Genomic DNA, 17,602 nt, shown 5'->3' on the forward strand with positions numbered 1-17,602 from the left:
GAAGGAAAAATGGTCTAGGGAAAAAGGAAGCAAGAATGACAACGGACACAAAAAAAAATCCAGCATCCTTGGTAGATAATCAAAAGTCATCTGGACGTAAGGCTGGGCAATGAGCTGCGAGTCTGATGTAGCAGGGGGCTTGGACCAGTCCCTTCCAACCTCAACCATTCTGTCATTCACTGGGAGGAAAGAAAAAAGTAACTAAAATGCAGAAATTCTCAAAACTCTGAGGTTTTAAAAGTGAGATCTTGACATCTATTTAATTGTACAATATGTAAACATAGACATTTATGCTATCTTTAAAACCTCTTTTAATAAATTCTCTTTTCTATTCATTCTGTCTCATATTGCTGACAGTCTTGTTCCTTTTCTTCTGTCCTCCTCCTGGTCTACACAGAGCAGTGACAGTTTGCGGGTCCTGAAATGGCCATATCTCAGCAGGTCTGGATGTGCTGCTACTTTGAGAAGTCAGGCTGTGTAGGGTTATAGAAACATAAACTCTCATTTTTGCATCATGTGGGCGCATCATTTTACAAAGTGGGAGACTTTTACTCATTGGAGCAGTCTGGATTCTGGTGAGATTTATGAAATTTTACAAACATTCTCATCTGATGGGAATCAGTAGAGCCACTGTAGAGAACCTGCATCACTGGCAATTACCCTTATGATTGTATGATCTTCATTAGGCTGATTAAAGTAGTTTAGCACCATATTATTTAGGTGGCACTAAGCAATATTTTGCTGAAGATGATATGTTAAAACTCTTGAATTATATGAATTTTAGAAGATTACCCACTGAGAATCCAAATTAAAAAAATGTGCCATTTTTAAGTGACTACTATGGAAACAAACACTGCCTCAGTAAGGCTGGGATGAGCACATTCCAGCAAACCATTAAAGAATTCTACATGCTATTGCTTACAGTACAGAATGTGCTGCAGGCTCTTTGTAATACAATTTACACTTGACCTCCTTCTAGGTAGAGGCTTGAGGTTTAGGTCAGTACGGAGGACTTTGAAGTCAAACAAGAGTCAATGGCTATGGGAGCAGAACTCAGGATCTTTGACTCCTGACAAAATTAATCATTTTCTTTAGTGGTTTCTGAATCAGGAGACGCTTGTACTCTCGCATTTGCAGAACACTGCTTGACTGGGAAGAGGCAGTCTGATTCAGCAGATGTGCTGAATGTTCCCAATAGTCTTGAAAGCTGTTTTGTGTATTTAAAGAAATCCTTATTACCAAACAGGTTTATGTTAGTACAGCAAAATCAGTTATTACAGAAGAACAGAAGTGTCAAACCCCAAGAAGCATGTTTTTTACTTCTCTAAATAGAGTGAAGGAAAAAAAAAAAAAAAAGCTGGTTATGATCCTGCTTCCAGAAATGGTGGGATACTAGTTACTTGAAGACAGAATAAACACTGATTCTTTGATGCACTCATTAACTCAGTACTCTCTGAAGCCGGCTTAATATTTTTTACTTGCTCCATCGCGCCCTTGGCTGCTTGCTGGAACACAACACAACCTGCGACCAGGATGCACCTACATAGCTACTCCAATTATCCCATTAAGATGCCCATTGTACCTAATTGGTAATTTCATTGGCATCATAAGAAAGGTAGCCTTTTAAGATTTAAAGATAATTTAAACAGAAATTATGGAAAAGCCCCGGCTGCAGTCATTGCATCCACCTTCCCTGCTGGCAGCGCGACTCGTTCCACTGCTCCGCGACCTTCCCCCAGCCGAAGTTTTCGCGTGCCGCTCAGGTGCCTCACGCCGGGCGGCCCGCGGCGCTCCCCCCCGCCCGAGGGACCGGAGCCAGGTGAGGACCCCGCAAACGCCGGCGGGGAGCGGGGGCTGCTGCTTCACCGGGGACAAGCCTGTCGCCGGGCGGGCAGGGGAGCGGCGGCGGCAGAGCAGCCCCCGCCTCCCGCCCGCTCTCCTCCCCCTTCCCCCGCTCCCGCCTTTTGTGCGCCGAGCCCGGGCGTCAACGGGCGCCGGCGGCCGCGGAGCTGACAGGAGCCCGCGGCTATCGGCCTCGGCAGCGGCGCTGTGCCGAGGGCGGCAGCGCTGAGCCGCGGCCGCTCCCGTCGCCAAGGCGCTGCCTGGCACAGAAACACAGAGGGAGACGGACTGACAGACACACGCAGCGCGGAGCGGCGCGGGCTCGGGGGCCGCCTTTGCAGCTCCTCCGCTCCCTGCACCATGCTCCCCTCCAGGCAGCGCCCGCCCGCTGCTCCTTGAGGGCAGCCAGCCCCGCGCCCGGCTTAAGCGGGCGACTGGCAGCCGGCTCCTTTCCCCCGCCCCCAGTTACCTGAGTTAGCTCCGTCCCGGGCACTTTGGCAGCGCCTCCGCCCTCTCCCGCTGTGGCAGCTCCTGTGCGGCGGAGGAGTGAGCCGCCAGCAGCCGGAGGGACTGCAGCCGCCGCCGGGGGAGACGAGCTCAAGCCCCCGCCCCCGGAGCTCTTCATGGCGTCTCACCAGCAGACGAGGATCCAAGCCTACCTGGAGAAGAATAAGATCGGTCCCCTCTTCGAGGTAAGGTGCGCTCTGGCCAGCCGGCTGCTCCGCGGCGGGCAGCGGTGGGGGCGGGGGTATCCCCACGATGGCCGCGGGCCCCCGCGCAGCCCAGGCGAACGCAGGGGCGAGGATGAGTTTGAGGCGCTGCTCCGGCAGTGCCGGCACCCCTCACTCTGTCCCGCCGCACGCGTGTGCCCTCGTGTCTCTCCTCCACGCCCCTCCGAGCGCCGGAGCTCCGCGCAGCCCTCCCTTCCCGGCTATCCCGATGATGTGCCCCGCTTCTTCGCCCCACCGCGAATGCGCCGCCCTCTGCTTGGCACGATCCCGCGCGGCTCCTCATACAGGTGCCCCTCCGCCCTGCCGCCCGCGGCCCGAGTCCCCGAGGCCGCCCCCGTCGGCGCCGCCGCCTCGCCCCGGCGGCCGCGGGACAGCGGCCCGGCCCGGCCCCGCCGTCCGGCCGCGGGGAGCCGCGGGCCGACCGCGCACCCGCCGTGCGCTGCGAGGGGAGGCGGCGCCTCCAACCCCCGCCGGCTCCGGGGCGGCAGCGCTGAGCACCGGGCGCCGCACGGCCCGCGGGCGAGCCCCGAGGCGCTGCCCCTCCGGGACCGGCCAGCGGTGAGGGACAGGCGGGTGCCTCCCGCCGGGAAACACACCCTCGGCCCCGAGCACTCGGAAAGAAGTCTGTCCTGCGAAAAGTCCGTGTCGATGGTGTTTTCTGAAATTTCTATCTGCAATCACACACCGTGTTTTTGCTATAGATTTAACGTTTTCTTACAGCGATGCACTTCCAGGGATTTGTAGATGCACAGATGTGCATATTTTACTATTTCAGTCCGTAAGCTGTGAATACTTAAAATTTGAAATGGTGCTAGAGCAATCGTGATTATTACCACTTTATCATTCTGTTTCTCATGCAATTTTAAACATCTAAATGCACATATATTATGCACTGCACTCTGGCAGTATTATCACAAGGCACAAGTCTCCTTTTTTCAGTATTTAACTTGTTCTCAATCGAGCTTGCTATGTATGAAACCTCTTATTCTGGTGTGGTGGGTGCCTGGTCTTCAGTGTATATTTTGCCACTCTCCATGAGCAAGGTTCAAATTTAGTTAGAAAATTGTTCACTAATGGTCTGTTTTTGTATTTTTCTGTGTGCATAGGCTGTTGACATACATTTCGCTGGTTCAGTGCTAGCGGTGTTAGATGATTTTATTTTGCAATAAATAAAGCCCCATTTGATGGAACAGTAACTGGGTACTAGGGAATAGCAGGTGATTTTTCTAGTTAAGGAATTGATAAAAATGGAAACATTTGTGTGGTTAGACCTGTGTTGCTAGGTCTAAGTACGTAACTGACGCTTGTTTATTTCAGTGGGAATTCAGGGCTTTGGGGTTGTTCAAGGGTTAGGCCCTTGACAGCTTTCATTCTAAATTTCCTTAACCCATAGGTTTACACATTAAAATTCAAGCAAACCACTTGACATCTCTGTTCTGAGTCACTGTGTTTTAACCTAGTTTCTCTGTAGTATGAGAGGATTGTCTCTATTTGAATTCTTGTAGCATATTTTAGTTATCAGTAGTGGAGAGAAAGATTAAGAAGTTGTATTTGTTTCAGCATTTCACATATCGCCACTTATTTTGCAGGAATTTTATTGTGATAGAAAGAATCTGTGAAAGGCTCTTTGCATAACTGTGCAGGCTGTGTACATGTTCTTAGTGCACTCCTCTATACCAGGAAGGCTTTTTGGTGTGAAATCTACTTACACCTGAATACTAGTGACTGGTTTTAAGATCTATGGATATAGTATTCCTACAGCTGTTAACAGCTATTTTAATCCATTACACTAGAAAGGAGAAGATCATGATTCTTATCTCCTCTACTTCCTAATAGGCCATTTAATATCTACTTATGTATTTAATTTTTTTATGTACTTTTTGTTCTCAATAGTTTATTGAAGATCTGCAGCCTGTGCTTGATCTTGTAGTCCTTAGAAAAAGGAAGACAGGTATTTGAAGTTGATGGGAATTGATCAAAGACTGTGCACAGATGAATCTTGTACTCTATACTAGAATTCCTATTAGATGTGCCTTCAGGTGTTTCAAGAATACCATGTGTTCACAGTCAGATATAGTCACTAACACGTCAGTTTTTCACGTGTCTAAAAGTTCTGACACGTTGCAAAAGGAAATCTGTGCTTTGTCTTTCATCCAGGAACAGCTAGCATTTTCTTATACTGCTTCTGGTTTGGATGCTAATTAACTGTCACTTGTCATGGATGACAGCCATCTTTTTTTTTCAGGGAGTACTAATTTTCTAATACCAACTCAGAACAGAGTGGACTTGGGTTCAGTTTTCTCCAGTGTTATCTGCTGAGTAGGTTGTGACTGTAATTGCTTAATATATGCCTCAAGTCAACATTTTAGAGAGTGCATGAAATGAAACAGGGTAGCTGAGGGCAGTCACAGGAAAGAAGGATGTGGAGAGAGGACCTGTGAGCTTTCTGAGATGAGGACAGGGATAGTGATGCATAAACAGATTGTATTTCATACTAGCCTAATGAATAATCGGTGATCAGGGGGACTTTACACCATCGATTGTAGACAATTACAAAGCCACAGAATGCTGATGGATGGAACAGTTGGTGGTGTACTGAAGGTGAAGTACAATTCCCCTGCATTACATTTAAGAGCAGTAGTTGCTCTTGCTAGTAGGTCATTGTGTGGCAGTATCTGGTTGTGTCTCTTTTCTCCATGCTGTCCTGTATTTGTGGTCTTCTGTTACAGTGGTTAGGGATTTTTGTAGTTCATTAACAAGCAGTACCTACTTAAGAACATCTTTGCTGAAGTTTTGTGTGGTTTGACACTTGAATTATATTCTAATTTCTGTGAAAGAGAAGTGTTCGAGTGCTGACACATGAAATGCAGGAAGACCTTAGGCTCTGCCTTGGTTAGAAAGTTGTTTCCTTCTCTGTAAAGAAATGTGAGGAGTAACCTCCTGGAGAAAGAATTAATGAGCTTAAGCTGACTCAGCAAGCATTGGTCTTCTACTGACTACCTGTATCTGTTAACACATGGTAGAAAGCCCTATCCACTGAGCTATGAATGGTTACTCAGCCCAAATTCACTTGATTCCAAACATTTTACAAGGTAAATTTTATTTATGGGTTACAGGTGGGAAGGAAGGTGGGCAGGAATTACTGTGTACATCTGAGACTCTGTCAGTTTTGAGACTTGACAGGTTGCAAAACAAATTCAATACTGCAGCCTCATTTTCCCTTTTGAATGTAGATCCTCAAGTCATGACTTTTCAAAACTGTTACTTCTCTGCCATATCATCTTTCAGGTGCCCAAGATTTTTGCAGGTAAGATCGCTGTGAACCTATAACACAGCTTCTAAATGCCCCAGGGCATGCAGGTGTTGTTAGTGCTGACAGTAAGGTCTTAAATTGACCCCTTATATTCTGTCAGGCTTCATGAGCATCCTTATCCTGTTTTGTGTAGTTTTTGTTGTCAGTTTCTTTTCTTTTTTCTTTTGGTTTTAGAAAGAAGCTTATAGAAAGCTTAGACTTGTAAGAGATTGTTGGCATCTGAGAATACTGTGGTTAGACGAGTTTAGATTTGAGGAATGCCCTTTAGAAATGCCTCTTTTCTGGGATTTTCATGGTAACACATACCATGGCACTACCTGATTTTTTTTAGAGTATTTTTTTTCCCACATTAACTTGGAATGTAACAATTCTAAATATGAATTATTTCTGTGATGAGGCTTCACTGTTGTTTTTTTTTTTCCATCTTTCTAGAATGTGAACAGGAGGTATGTGCCTAAAATTGGCTAGGACAGAATATTCAGAATCAGCACCCACTCATTTCTGTCTGACTGAAGTACTGACCCACTTTGCATTTCTAGCATCCAATCCAACAAGTTCTATTTGTGTGCTAATAATCTCAATGAATAATCCTGCTGCCTGTATCCATACATCTATTCTTCTGTACAAGTGTATCTCTTTAGTATCCAGTTGTGCTCTCATTTGGGCAACCTGACAGTTTTTGTGAATTTGAAAGCTGGACCAGCACCCTTGCCAACAGATTGCAATAAATCTTCAAGAGCTCTAAGATGAATTTAGTGCTTTGGAATTTTTTATTTCTAGAAGTGCAGCTAAAAAGCATCCAGCAGGTATATTGTTGTTATGCAAACCCAAGAACTGTAATTTCTTTGAATTATAAAAAGCCAAAATAACTCTTCTCAAGGTAAACATGCCAAACTCCTGGTTACCTAAGATTTTTTTTCTCCAAGTAATACAGGGTTAGAACTGTAATTTTTATTTCAAACAACATAAAGGCTTCATAATACCACCCTTAGCTTTTTTTTTTTTTTTTTCTTTCTTTAGGAGACATAATTACTGAAGGAAATACAATGGGAAACTGTTTTGTTTTTTTTTAAATCTATAATGGTTTTTCTTTCCCTAAATGAAATAACATTATTGGAGTATATTATGCAGTTGTATCTATTATTTAAATAAAATAACATTTTTCACTTAAACCTTAGCCTATTTGGTCATGAACACTATCTATAGTGCATCTTATCATTGACTTAGTCAAAATTTGGTGAATTTTGGAGTTTTGGACTGTTTTCTGAAGCAATGTTTACCTTTGGTTCTTAAATACACAAAGGTAGACACTAATTGAATGTCTAATTAACCAGTTCACAGTTTCTCACAGTATAAAATTATGTTTCAATCTGCAATATCTGCAATTTGAATGATAGATGTAAACTCAAAGAATTGTTTTCTTTTGAGGTTAACCAAAACCTCCAGATTTTGAGTATTTTGATATTATACTTAATGGGTTTGATTCTCTTGCTAGCGTGAAAAGGTCTGTTTTATGGATTACACAAATGTATTTAGTGAAGCATTTGATTTCAAGCAGCTAGAAGTAGCCTTTGAAAGGCTGAGTTTTTCAGTACTTAGACATCACAACGATCATTTTAGGCACTAACTGGTTAGCCAGTGACTGTTTCAGCCTGGCAGTTCCTTTTCCAGGGAAGCCAATATTAGCTGGTTTTCAAGTAATGTGTGGAAACCAACAGTGATCTAGAAATGCTGCAGTCTTACACAGTTGGAGATAGGGAATCACATCAAGTTCTAATTTTTATTTTTGTTGGTGCCTGATACAGTAAGATGTTATTGTAACTTTAATGTGCACTGAAGTAAAAGACTTATTTAAGAGGAATGCAAGTCAAAGGGAAAAATGGTCTAGGGAGGTCCTTTGCATTTTGGCAAATTCATCATATATTCTCATACTTGCCTTAGATAATTTTATCTTTAAGAGCAAAAAAATGAAAGACTCTAATTAAAACTACAGATACACCCTTTACCATTAACAAACAGTTCCATAAGAAATGGCTTTATGCTTATTACTTAGCCTTTGTAGTGACCAACAGGATGCAAATGTCAGAAATCTCCCTGTGGTTGAGGGAGTTATAATTCTACTCTCCTGTGTAATCTAAGATTAAGAAAAAAAATGTTTCTGAATTAGGAAAATTACACTGTCTTGCTGCCTCACTAGTTAACCTCTCAGCATTTAAAAGGAGTTGCATTTTTGTGGTGTTTACTCCTCTGGAAATTTGTCTGAAGTTAGTTGAAGACTTTAAAAGCATATTGGAAAAAGACAGTGAAAGAGATATAGACACAGGTATGCACATGTGTGGCCAAGAACATAGACAGTAATCACATAAACCTGGTTTCCATAGTGGCAGAAATATTACTTGCTTGAAATGGAAAAGTGGGCTCTCTTAATTGATTTCTTAATTGTTTTTTTAAAAAAAATCTTTGGCAACAGACAGAAATAAATAAAAATCCAAGTAGTAGTTAAATTGGAAGAATTGTATCTAAAATACGGAATTATAAGATGAAAGTATCATAATAGTATCCTTTTATTACATTAACTTTTAATATTTTTAAACTCTCAAAATGACAATTTTTTTCTTGAGAGGAGGAGCAGAAGGCATAACTATCTTGCATCAAAAAATACCTGGTAAAATGAGAAGTAGTTCTCACTTGAGTTTTTCTCACCATCGTGTATCAGCAAAGCCTGATCACTCAATGGTAATGTGTAAAGCTAACAGATATGATATTGAATTTTTTCTGGCAATTTTTTCTGGTGGTATTATGAAATTTCTGGCAATTAATCAGTCTGGATCAAAATAAGCCTATTACTACTGATCTTATTTCTTTGTGTTTTATCATGTTATGAAGTATCTTCGAAGTTTAGGATCATGTTAACAGTATTGAAGTAAGTTCTTCAATTGTTTGTTTTGTTTCTTTTGATTAGTCCAGTCTTTTTGGTGCAGCAGATCAACGGCAAGTGGCAAATATAAAGTAAAATACTTTGATGGTTTTAACTCAGCCTATCTTTTTTCTAACATGTTCTTTGCTGTTACTTATCTATGCTTTTCCAAGTGGGCTACAGAGTATGCATACTCCAGAGTCAGCACAGTCTCTGCCTTCTGTGTTTTTAGGAGTTTCTGGGAGGGAAGGGAACAGCTAGTACCTTAACCAGCATTTCTGTCATGTGTGATATGCTATTTATCTGTTCTGGAGCAAGTGGGTTTCTTAGTTACCTGCTTTATCATGGCATTGACTAAAAAGAAACAATCTGTTATTAGTGTTTCTTATTTTAAAAGTGTTACTTAGTAAATGGAAGCTAGAAACATAATATTTACATTGACTTAGAAACATAACACTTAAGAGTATTTTAACATCATGTTCTTTTACAATTTGCCTCTTATTTTGAATGTCTAATCAATATTCTTTCCTTTTTTAAACAAAATCTTGTATTCTCACTTGTGTCTTTTCATTTGTCTTATATATGCAAATAAAAATGGGGACTAGTTTCTCATTTTCAATTGTCTAATCATTATTTGGGATTTTTTTGTACAGTGATTTTTAATATATTTTTAAAATCTTATGATATTTTAGTTTTTCTGGGAAAGCATATGTGTTTTTGTATAGGTGAGGAAGGATAGAGATACTTTTTTACCTCTGGACTACAAGAGGTTGCTGGAAGCATTTTTATGTTCACCAACTTTTGGAACAAATACTACCTAAACACTCTAATGTCAGTAATTACTCAGACAAAAATGAGGTGTTCTTTCCTGTGTTGGGTATTATCCCCCTTGCACAGATGCACACTATTTCTCCTAAGAAATGTCATAGGAGCTGTGAAGTGTGACAGAAGGATAGGTTCTATGTTAAGAGTCTTTTCTGCCTGAAACCCTAAGATGTGGTTAAAAACCAGTGGGAGGAAGAGCATTTGCAAATACAGTTGATAGGAAGCCCTTGGTCTCCTGATTAAAGTAGTGGGCTGTCTCGCACATTACTAGAGGTGATGAAAAGCAGCACACAGCTGATAGGAGAAACAAAGATTACAGATTTTCATCCTTGGACACAGGTAAAGAGCATGATCACTTGACATGTACATCTATGCCTTTGCCAAGAAAACCATACACCCAAATCTGTTCTTAGCAGAGAGGGTAATATCCTTTAAAAATCTTGCAACGGACACATTTTCGATGGCCTTAACTTTTATGTCAGGTCCCATATGCTGTGTTTTGTCAATTCTCCTTTGTCTACTCAGTTTCACTGAATGTTTATTTTTAGTTCCATCTATAAATGTTCAGGCAGAATCATTTGTCTGTAGTTATGATGCCACTCTGGTTTTGCTCTTCTGTGATTTGGTCAGTTTTCTTCCCTTATTCAAATAAAATTCAAATATTTGCTTTAAACATGGAATTTCCAGTGAAACACCTCAGATTTTGGCATATATATAGCATATATAGCACTATGAGGAGATGTGTTACAGTTATGAGAAATGCACATACAAAATGAAGAATGCATGTGCATTAGTCATGATAAATAGAAGGCTATTTTACATTAGCCACCTCTTAAAAAATTATGTTAATTCAGAGAGTGGAAACTTTTAATTATGTAAGTGAAACATCTTTTCTCCTTCCTCATTTTCCAACTCCCTGCAATATTCAGTAAATGAAATCACTCTACTCATAAATTATATTTCTCTATAGTGTCTGGTACAATGCACTTTACTATACAATAGCTCTTCTGTTGGCTTTTGTAGGAGCTGCTTTCGGGCACAGAAATTATGAGAGTTTGGGTCTTTCAACTGTGTTGGAGCCTTTTTAATTGAATCTTCCTCCTCTCATACTTTGTTTTACTCCAGACACTCTGATGGTTTAGCATTCAGGGCTACGGGCTATGAGGCTGATTTAATAGCCAGTTGTTGCAGGTCGTGTTCATCTTCATTTCTGGCTGCACATTCCTGCTGCCCTTGTTCCACGACTGGTGGTTATGTCATGTTACAGTTACCCAGTTTGGGAATATGAAATAGAAGAAAATGAAGTCTACAAAGAAATGAAAATTGTTCATTAGGCTGAGCTCAGTGGGTCACCATGGAGTCTGATGAGGAATGTGTCATTGACTTGGGAGAGAAAATGTAGGTGGCCTGAGGGTGAAGGGAGGGAGGGAAGGACAACTGCATTTCTCCAGTAGCAAGCTACTGGGTAGGCATGAGAGATTTGGAAAGCTTGTGTGTTTGTTAGCTTCACATGGATCTTGTCTTTTAAAGGTGCAGTTCCCCATAGGTTGAGGGAATGTCATGGAGCCCAGTTGATTCTGTGAAGGAGCAGATGAGGGAATTGAATTAGGGAGGATGGCTGAACAAATTAGGAGGAAACAGACCATACGAATACACTGTGGGAGTGAGAAAGGATAGGAAATGGGAGGGGGTGGGATGAAAAAGATTAATGCTGTATTGCCAGCATGTTCTTTTTCTTTTCCATTTTATTTTTATAATCTTAGTCTGTACTGTCAAATGGTTACCTGGAATCTGTACTTTCTTTTTTTAAAGAAAGGTTCTAGTGGTGGTGGTTGCTAAGAGTATAACCAAAGAGTAAGAAAGACAATATATATATATAAATATAATTTATTATGTAAAGAGTATGTATGCTTTGCAGCGTCTGACTCACACCTCTAGTACTTGATCTTGGATGTATTTCTTAGGCATGGATTTGCCAGAGTTAAAGGTGTCCTTAGCTCCACTATTAATACTGGCTCCTGTGCCATGAACTCCTTCATTAAGAAGGAGCTACACTCTATTTTGACAGGTGTTGTGCCTCTGCTGACATTTCTATGAATGGAGAGGTAAACTAATTGTGATTGTGAAATATTCCTCTGGTCAGATATCTCTATCAGAGAAAAGAATTCTGAATGAACATAAGTTCTGTGTTCATTTTGATACACTAATCCAGGAAAGTTGCTCTGTGTTGTTGATAACACAATTCATGCTGGAAGCCTAAATAAGTGGAAGCAGTCTCTTCTGGAGACATGAGAGATGGTTCACAGAACTGAAAAGGAAGGGTAGTTTCAGCTGTAGGTGACTTTTGAAGAGAACCTGTGGAAGCAATTATGCATAGGCCAGTTAGGAAGAGAAAAGGTTTATGATGCAGACTCTGTGATAGTTTTGTAGAGATGGAATTGGGGGCTCTTGTGCAATTAAGGATATTATTTCACTTGAAGGAGAAGAAAAGCGAGATGGGATAATTTCCACGACTGAGTGTACTGGAATTTCTTGTACTGAAATGTGTGTGCATGTGCATGCTCTATGAAATGCATATAGACACTGTGAAACATTGGACAGGCCTGAAAATCCCGTGTGTGCTGGACAGAGATCCCATATAAATGTGGCAAGTGTTGTGTGTTCCTGTTCAGACACATTGTGTTAATTGCACGTGCACATTGCATGAATGACACAATCAATGTACCCAGTGGGACCTGGGTGTTTATCCTCCTCAGGATTCTGAAGAGTCTTGTCCTTCCTATGTAATGAGGACAAAACAGAGATGTCCAGGGAAATGCAAGTGGAGAAGACCACGGTTTGCAGATGCAGAAATTCCTCTCGTGTGCCGTATGACCCACCACCCATAATTGTGATGACATACTTTTGCATGATGTAGAAACACCAGTTGAAAAATTAATAAAGGTGTTTCAGAGCTCCTTCTAAGTGTGTCATGGTTTAGAATAATGCCATTAGATAGTAATGCCTCTAGTCTAATACAAAGTTTAAGACAGTGAAGCTATTTGGAGACAGAAACTAGATGTAGACTTACCAATAAGGAACAATACAGAGAGATAAACACAAAAAGAAGACTAAATTGCTAGAGTAACAGATTTAATATTGATTTCTTATTCCCTGAAGGAGGAATACCTGAAAGAAAAAGGCAGCAGGGGAGAAAAAGAAGCTCAAGAGAATTTATTTTATTCTATGTCTCCCTGTGATAATACAAAAAAGATTAGAAAAATGAAGGTGGCCAAAATGAAGATCCACTTAACATTTAAACACTGAAAAAAAGTTAACTAGTAAGGAGAGGAAATAAAATATATAGTAGTTAGGATACTAAAATGATAGTTATGTGGCTACATTCCTACTTTTGCTGATGCTGTCCTGCTGCATTATTATTTTGTGCTTGTGTTTCCCCTTCCTTTGTCTTGTTTGTCTGCATTAGAGCCTGCAAACCCCACTGGCTCTTACGGTCTTCACATGGTTTAGGAGTTTTTACAACAAGGCCCTGAGCTCATTATGGTCTTTCTGCTTTCTCTTCTTTCTTTGTGTTGCCTCAGTGCCTGGTAGTGCTATTAATCCCATTAATTGGTGCCACACAATCAAGAAAAAAATTGATTTCTCCCTCCTTCTCCACTGCTTAATGTGGAAATGCCGAGCTCTGACAAGTCTCAAGGCTGCAGCGCAGTCCGTGTGAGCACGCTGTATTCCCACAGGGAGCCCTGCTGCAGTTGGTGAGACCCTGATTTACAAGAAAAAGGCCTTCACTCATAACCAGGCAGATTTTGTATAATGTTAAATAAAGAACAATCAAATCATCAGGAAGCTTTAATTGGGCAATCACTGTCAGGGTTGGGAAGTTACTTTGCAATCTCAGAAACAAACAAAAATGTACACCAGTGACTCACAGACATTGTTTTCTAAATAAAAAAGCATTAGAAAATCAGATTAATAATGCTTTGACTGTTATTGAAAATAGCTCTGCAGCTCCAAAACTCTATCATCATCTAAAATCACACAAATTTCAGCTTCTAGAAATTAAGTGATTTAGTTGCCTAATCCATTGCAATCTTGATGGTAGAAGTGTCTAATGAGAAATGATGGGCCTTACTCCAGTTCTAGATATAATTCAATTATCTGTCCTTAATAACTACTGTTGCTACCCACAGAAAGTCTTCAATAGTTAGTACAGCAGTACCTCTTTAAGTATCCACCTAAGGCTCTAGCTTTCTTGTAAAATATAGACCTTTAGTGCTTTGTTTGAAAACCTGAGCCAGAGGACAGCTCCTGGATATTGCAGGTTGTGTCCGTCGTGGGCTAGTGAGGACATGGTGATTAAATCCATAGTGACAGTTTATATGGAGGAGATAGTCAAAGTGCAAATGATACTTTCAAGAAACTTACCAGTTCTGTGTATGTGTTAAATTTACCTCATTTGGGCTAGAAAGTGACTTTAGTAAGTTGATCCATATGATATAATTATTAGTACTGATATTTTTTTATGTCTTTAAAATAATTTTTTCTGATACTTTTTCTTTCAGGAAAAATAGATTCATTAACTTCTGTTCTTGGTACACAGAAACTGATAATTTTTTTTTTCTTCTTTCATAATTACTCTTTGCATTAATGACTTTAATATAGCCATCATATGTGTAGCTTAGCTAATCTAGAATTTACAGAGTGGAAAGTGTATCCAGTTTATGTAAGATAGTATTTATTTAGCTGTCCCCCTTATCTCAGACCTACTTTATTTGTGGGCATGATAGAAGTGTCAGCCTTAAGGCCATGCAACCAATACACTTGGCCTCAGAGGTCAAACAGTGGTGTCCGACATCCTCTCATTTCAGAGCAGCTTTTTTTTTGCAGCTTGGTATTGACACAGTTCTCCATTTTCAACTGCTCTTTAGAGCTACTGTGAGTCCTTTCACATTGCTTCCTTAGGTGAGGGTATTTTAAGGACTTGGGCATGCAAGTAACTTCTAATGAAACAAATAATGGCATTAGACCCCTCTTCTGTTAAACATGTGCCTGGATGTAATCCATGATGTTTCTATTGTATGTGGTCAACAAAGGTTGGTATTTTTCCTTATACCGTTCAACTGTATGTTCACTTCTGCTCATCAGTTGTCTTTTGCTGAAGAATTCTTTTTCTGGGCATGATCATAGACAATCCTTCCTCTAAGGAGGAAGTGTCTTGTCTGAAGGAAGTTTTCCAGTGACTCTTTCTGTAGAAAGTTCTGCAGAAGTTGTATGGGGATGTGTTCTTCCTCATGGTGCTTTGCAATGGGCAATACAATTGTGGAAAGGAGGGAAGTAGAGTGAGAGGCTTTTGTCTCTTCTGATGGTGATCAGATCTCTCTCTTTGTTTTGTGACATCTAAGCACACTTGTGCACTGGTTAAGGCTTTTTTTTTTCTTTGTGACTTTGGGTGAAAAAAGAGCATTCAAGTAAAAGTTCCACACAGGATGTTGTAGTTGTGTCTAGGCACAGGGAATTGATTTTTAGTTGTCGAAATAAATTAATGCAGAACTGTTTAGGTCAAAATGAACACTTAAATATTTTTTCCCCTGATGTGTTTCTAATCTTGAATTTTTATTTTTTTTTAATCTGATTATGATTGGATCATAATTTTCAGAAGTTTCTTTGCCTTAAGTAGCATAAATATCTATTTTAATTTCACTTGAAACAAAGTGATGGTCCATGATGACAAAAATGTTAGAAATCTGTCAGAACTTTGCTGAAAATGCTAGGAGAAAAAAAAAATAATTGAAGCTTTTTCTTTTTTGTCTTGGTTGCTGATGAGGAAAATCATAGAGGTATTTTGGCTTAACTGATGGATGCTAAAAATCCACATGGAAGCTATCAGAGGTGGATTTTGCTTTCAATTGAACTGGAATTATTAAGGTGTCTTCCTGGTTGGGGCTGAAGATAGATCCAGGTACACTGATATCTCTTAGAAATGAAACAGTTGCCAGTATCATGTGGTAACATTTAATAGATGGTTGTACACAAAATGGAGGAAGCTCTCTAGAGTATAAAAACAAATCAATCAGCATTTCTTTTTTATTAGTTAACATGGTTATTTAGATATTTGCTAATAATAATATTATTAATTCATGCATTTGCAATCAAGTTTTGTTAAATCTGTGGACCGATGGCTTCTGCATAGCAAAAGATGCTTGTATTCATGCAAGATCTAGTGTGTTAATTAAGCAAAAGCTTCATCTATACTTAAGTGGACACTGGTTGAAATAACTTAATAAAAAAGTGTTACTTGTAATAGTAAAAAGATTTTCCAGTTGCAGTTAGAGAAGCACTGAGTATAAGTAGTTTTGAACCAAACTGAACTTGACTAAGTGTTCTCAAAAGATTTTAGACTTGCAGAGAGTCTGCAGTGGGGGTTACCCTGCCAAGATACTGCACATCTTGTGTTACCTGTGACAGGCAAATCAGTGTGACCTTTCCTGGGTTGGGGGGGGGGGAGGCAGGGGAAATAGGATGCAAGTAGTTTTAAGTCAATCAAGCAACTACTTACATGTGAAATAACCTTTTTGTCTTCTTAAAATGCTATGTAAATAGCACTTATTATTTTTAAAGAGTTACATGCGGAATTGCAGTATATAAATTCTACAAATATAAAAAAACCTCTTTGTGTTTTGCTGTGGTGAAAATTAATTTCCAGATTTTTCCATGGCAATACATTCTGACCTTTCCAGTTGAGAAATCTCTGTTGTATTGTTGCATATTAAACATTTAGATCTATTTAAAAAGCTGATTACAACATTGGTATGAAGTCTTATGAGACTAAGTCAATCTCTCACAGGTAAATAACAGGAAATTAAGATGTGTATCTGAATAGATATTAATCTATTCAAAGTGTATGAATGAAACTTGTAATTATACTGCGTATTGCTCATAGTTATTTGGTTGCTGTACTAATGGAACATTTCCAAATTACAAGATTTAAGTAATTTCTAATGATCACGAATCATGTATAAACTTCTTTGACATTTGTTTAGTGAATGTTACTACAGCAAACTTAGTGTTAATTTATCTAGGCAGCCAAAGTCAAGGTAATTAAATTTGTGTTAGAACTTGCCCACCCTGGACTCTGGTAACTCACATTCTCCATTTTGTGTCACTGTAATTTCTGGTTATTTTATGAAACCCTGTGTGAATAGTTTAAAAATTCTTGGTCAAATTTAAAAATTATATGAAAGCAATTTTTATAGTAATTTTAATGCAGAGAAGTTACACAGAATATTTAATAACTTTGACTATACACACTAGACAGTAGTACATTTTAAAACATCATCTCACATTTATGTTTCTGTATAACTTGAATAAATCTATAGTGTAGTAATGCCAGCTTTGGAGGAGTTGTGTTTGGGAGGAGAAAGGAGGAGTGTTTGGGAAGAGAAAGGACAGCACCTGGGAAGTGCAGTGGTTGCTGTGCACATTTTTAAAATGTGTGCTGTTATCAAAGTTTTCCATGGGATGCTACTGAAAGGATTTCCATCAATCTTCAAAACATTCATTTACCTTTTTTTTTTGTTTTATTTTTCCAGAAAGAAGGAAGAAAGTGTTTGTAATTCTAAAGTCACAGAGCAGTGATCTAATTCATCAAAGCATTTTAAGCATGCCCATGGCTTTGTAATTACTTACTTCTCAGGCGCAAAGAATATCTAAGTTTAAGGGCTTTCCTGAGTCAACTCCTCAATATACCAACTGTTCTTTTCATATATGGCCTTCTCCTGATCACCACTCATAAACCCTTGGTAACCCTTTCTATAGTGGTACTGTACTGAGTCTGACAGGGACTGGATTTTCTTCACAGCAAGCCTGTATGTTGGTGTATTTCAGATTTATGGCTGAAGCAGTGTTGGTACACCAACCTTTTAACTGTTCCTTAGCAGTAATTGCACAGGCTCAAGCCTTTCTCTATTCTCTCTG

At 39.8% G+C, this 17,602-nt stretch overlaps 1 protein-coding gene across 6 annotated transcripts in view; it reads left to right on the forward strand.

Moving 5' to 3' along the window:
• The first annotated feature begins 1,994 nt into the window (after nt 1–1,994).
• The window catches only part of C2H8orf34 (chromosome 2 C8orf34 homolog), a 185,932-nt gene continuing 170,324 nt past the window's right edge, over nt 1,995–17,602 (forward strand). For 4 of the 6 annotated variants that reach the window (XM_072924734.1, XM_030266314.4, XM_030266311.4 and 1 more), the window contains exon 1: nt 1,995–2,534. In XM_072924734.1, the coding sequence (XP_072780835.1) occupies nt 2,466–2,534 (69 nt within the window). In that variant the 5' untranslated portion in view covers nt 1,995–2,465. Of the gene's footprint in view, nt 2,540–3,015; nt 3,212–17,602 lie in introns of those variants that run through there. The other 2 variants (XM_072924732.1, XM_072924733.1) reach the window with 2 other exon arrangements.

Source organism: Taeniopygia guttata, chromosome 2 (genome assembly GCF_048771995.1).
Source record: "Taeniopygia guttata chromosome 2, bTaeGut7.mat, whole genome shotgun sequence".
NCBI lineage: Eukaryota > Metazoa > Chordata > Aves > Passeriformes > Estrildidae > Taeniopygia > Taeniopygia guttata.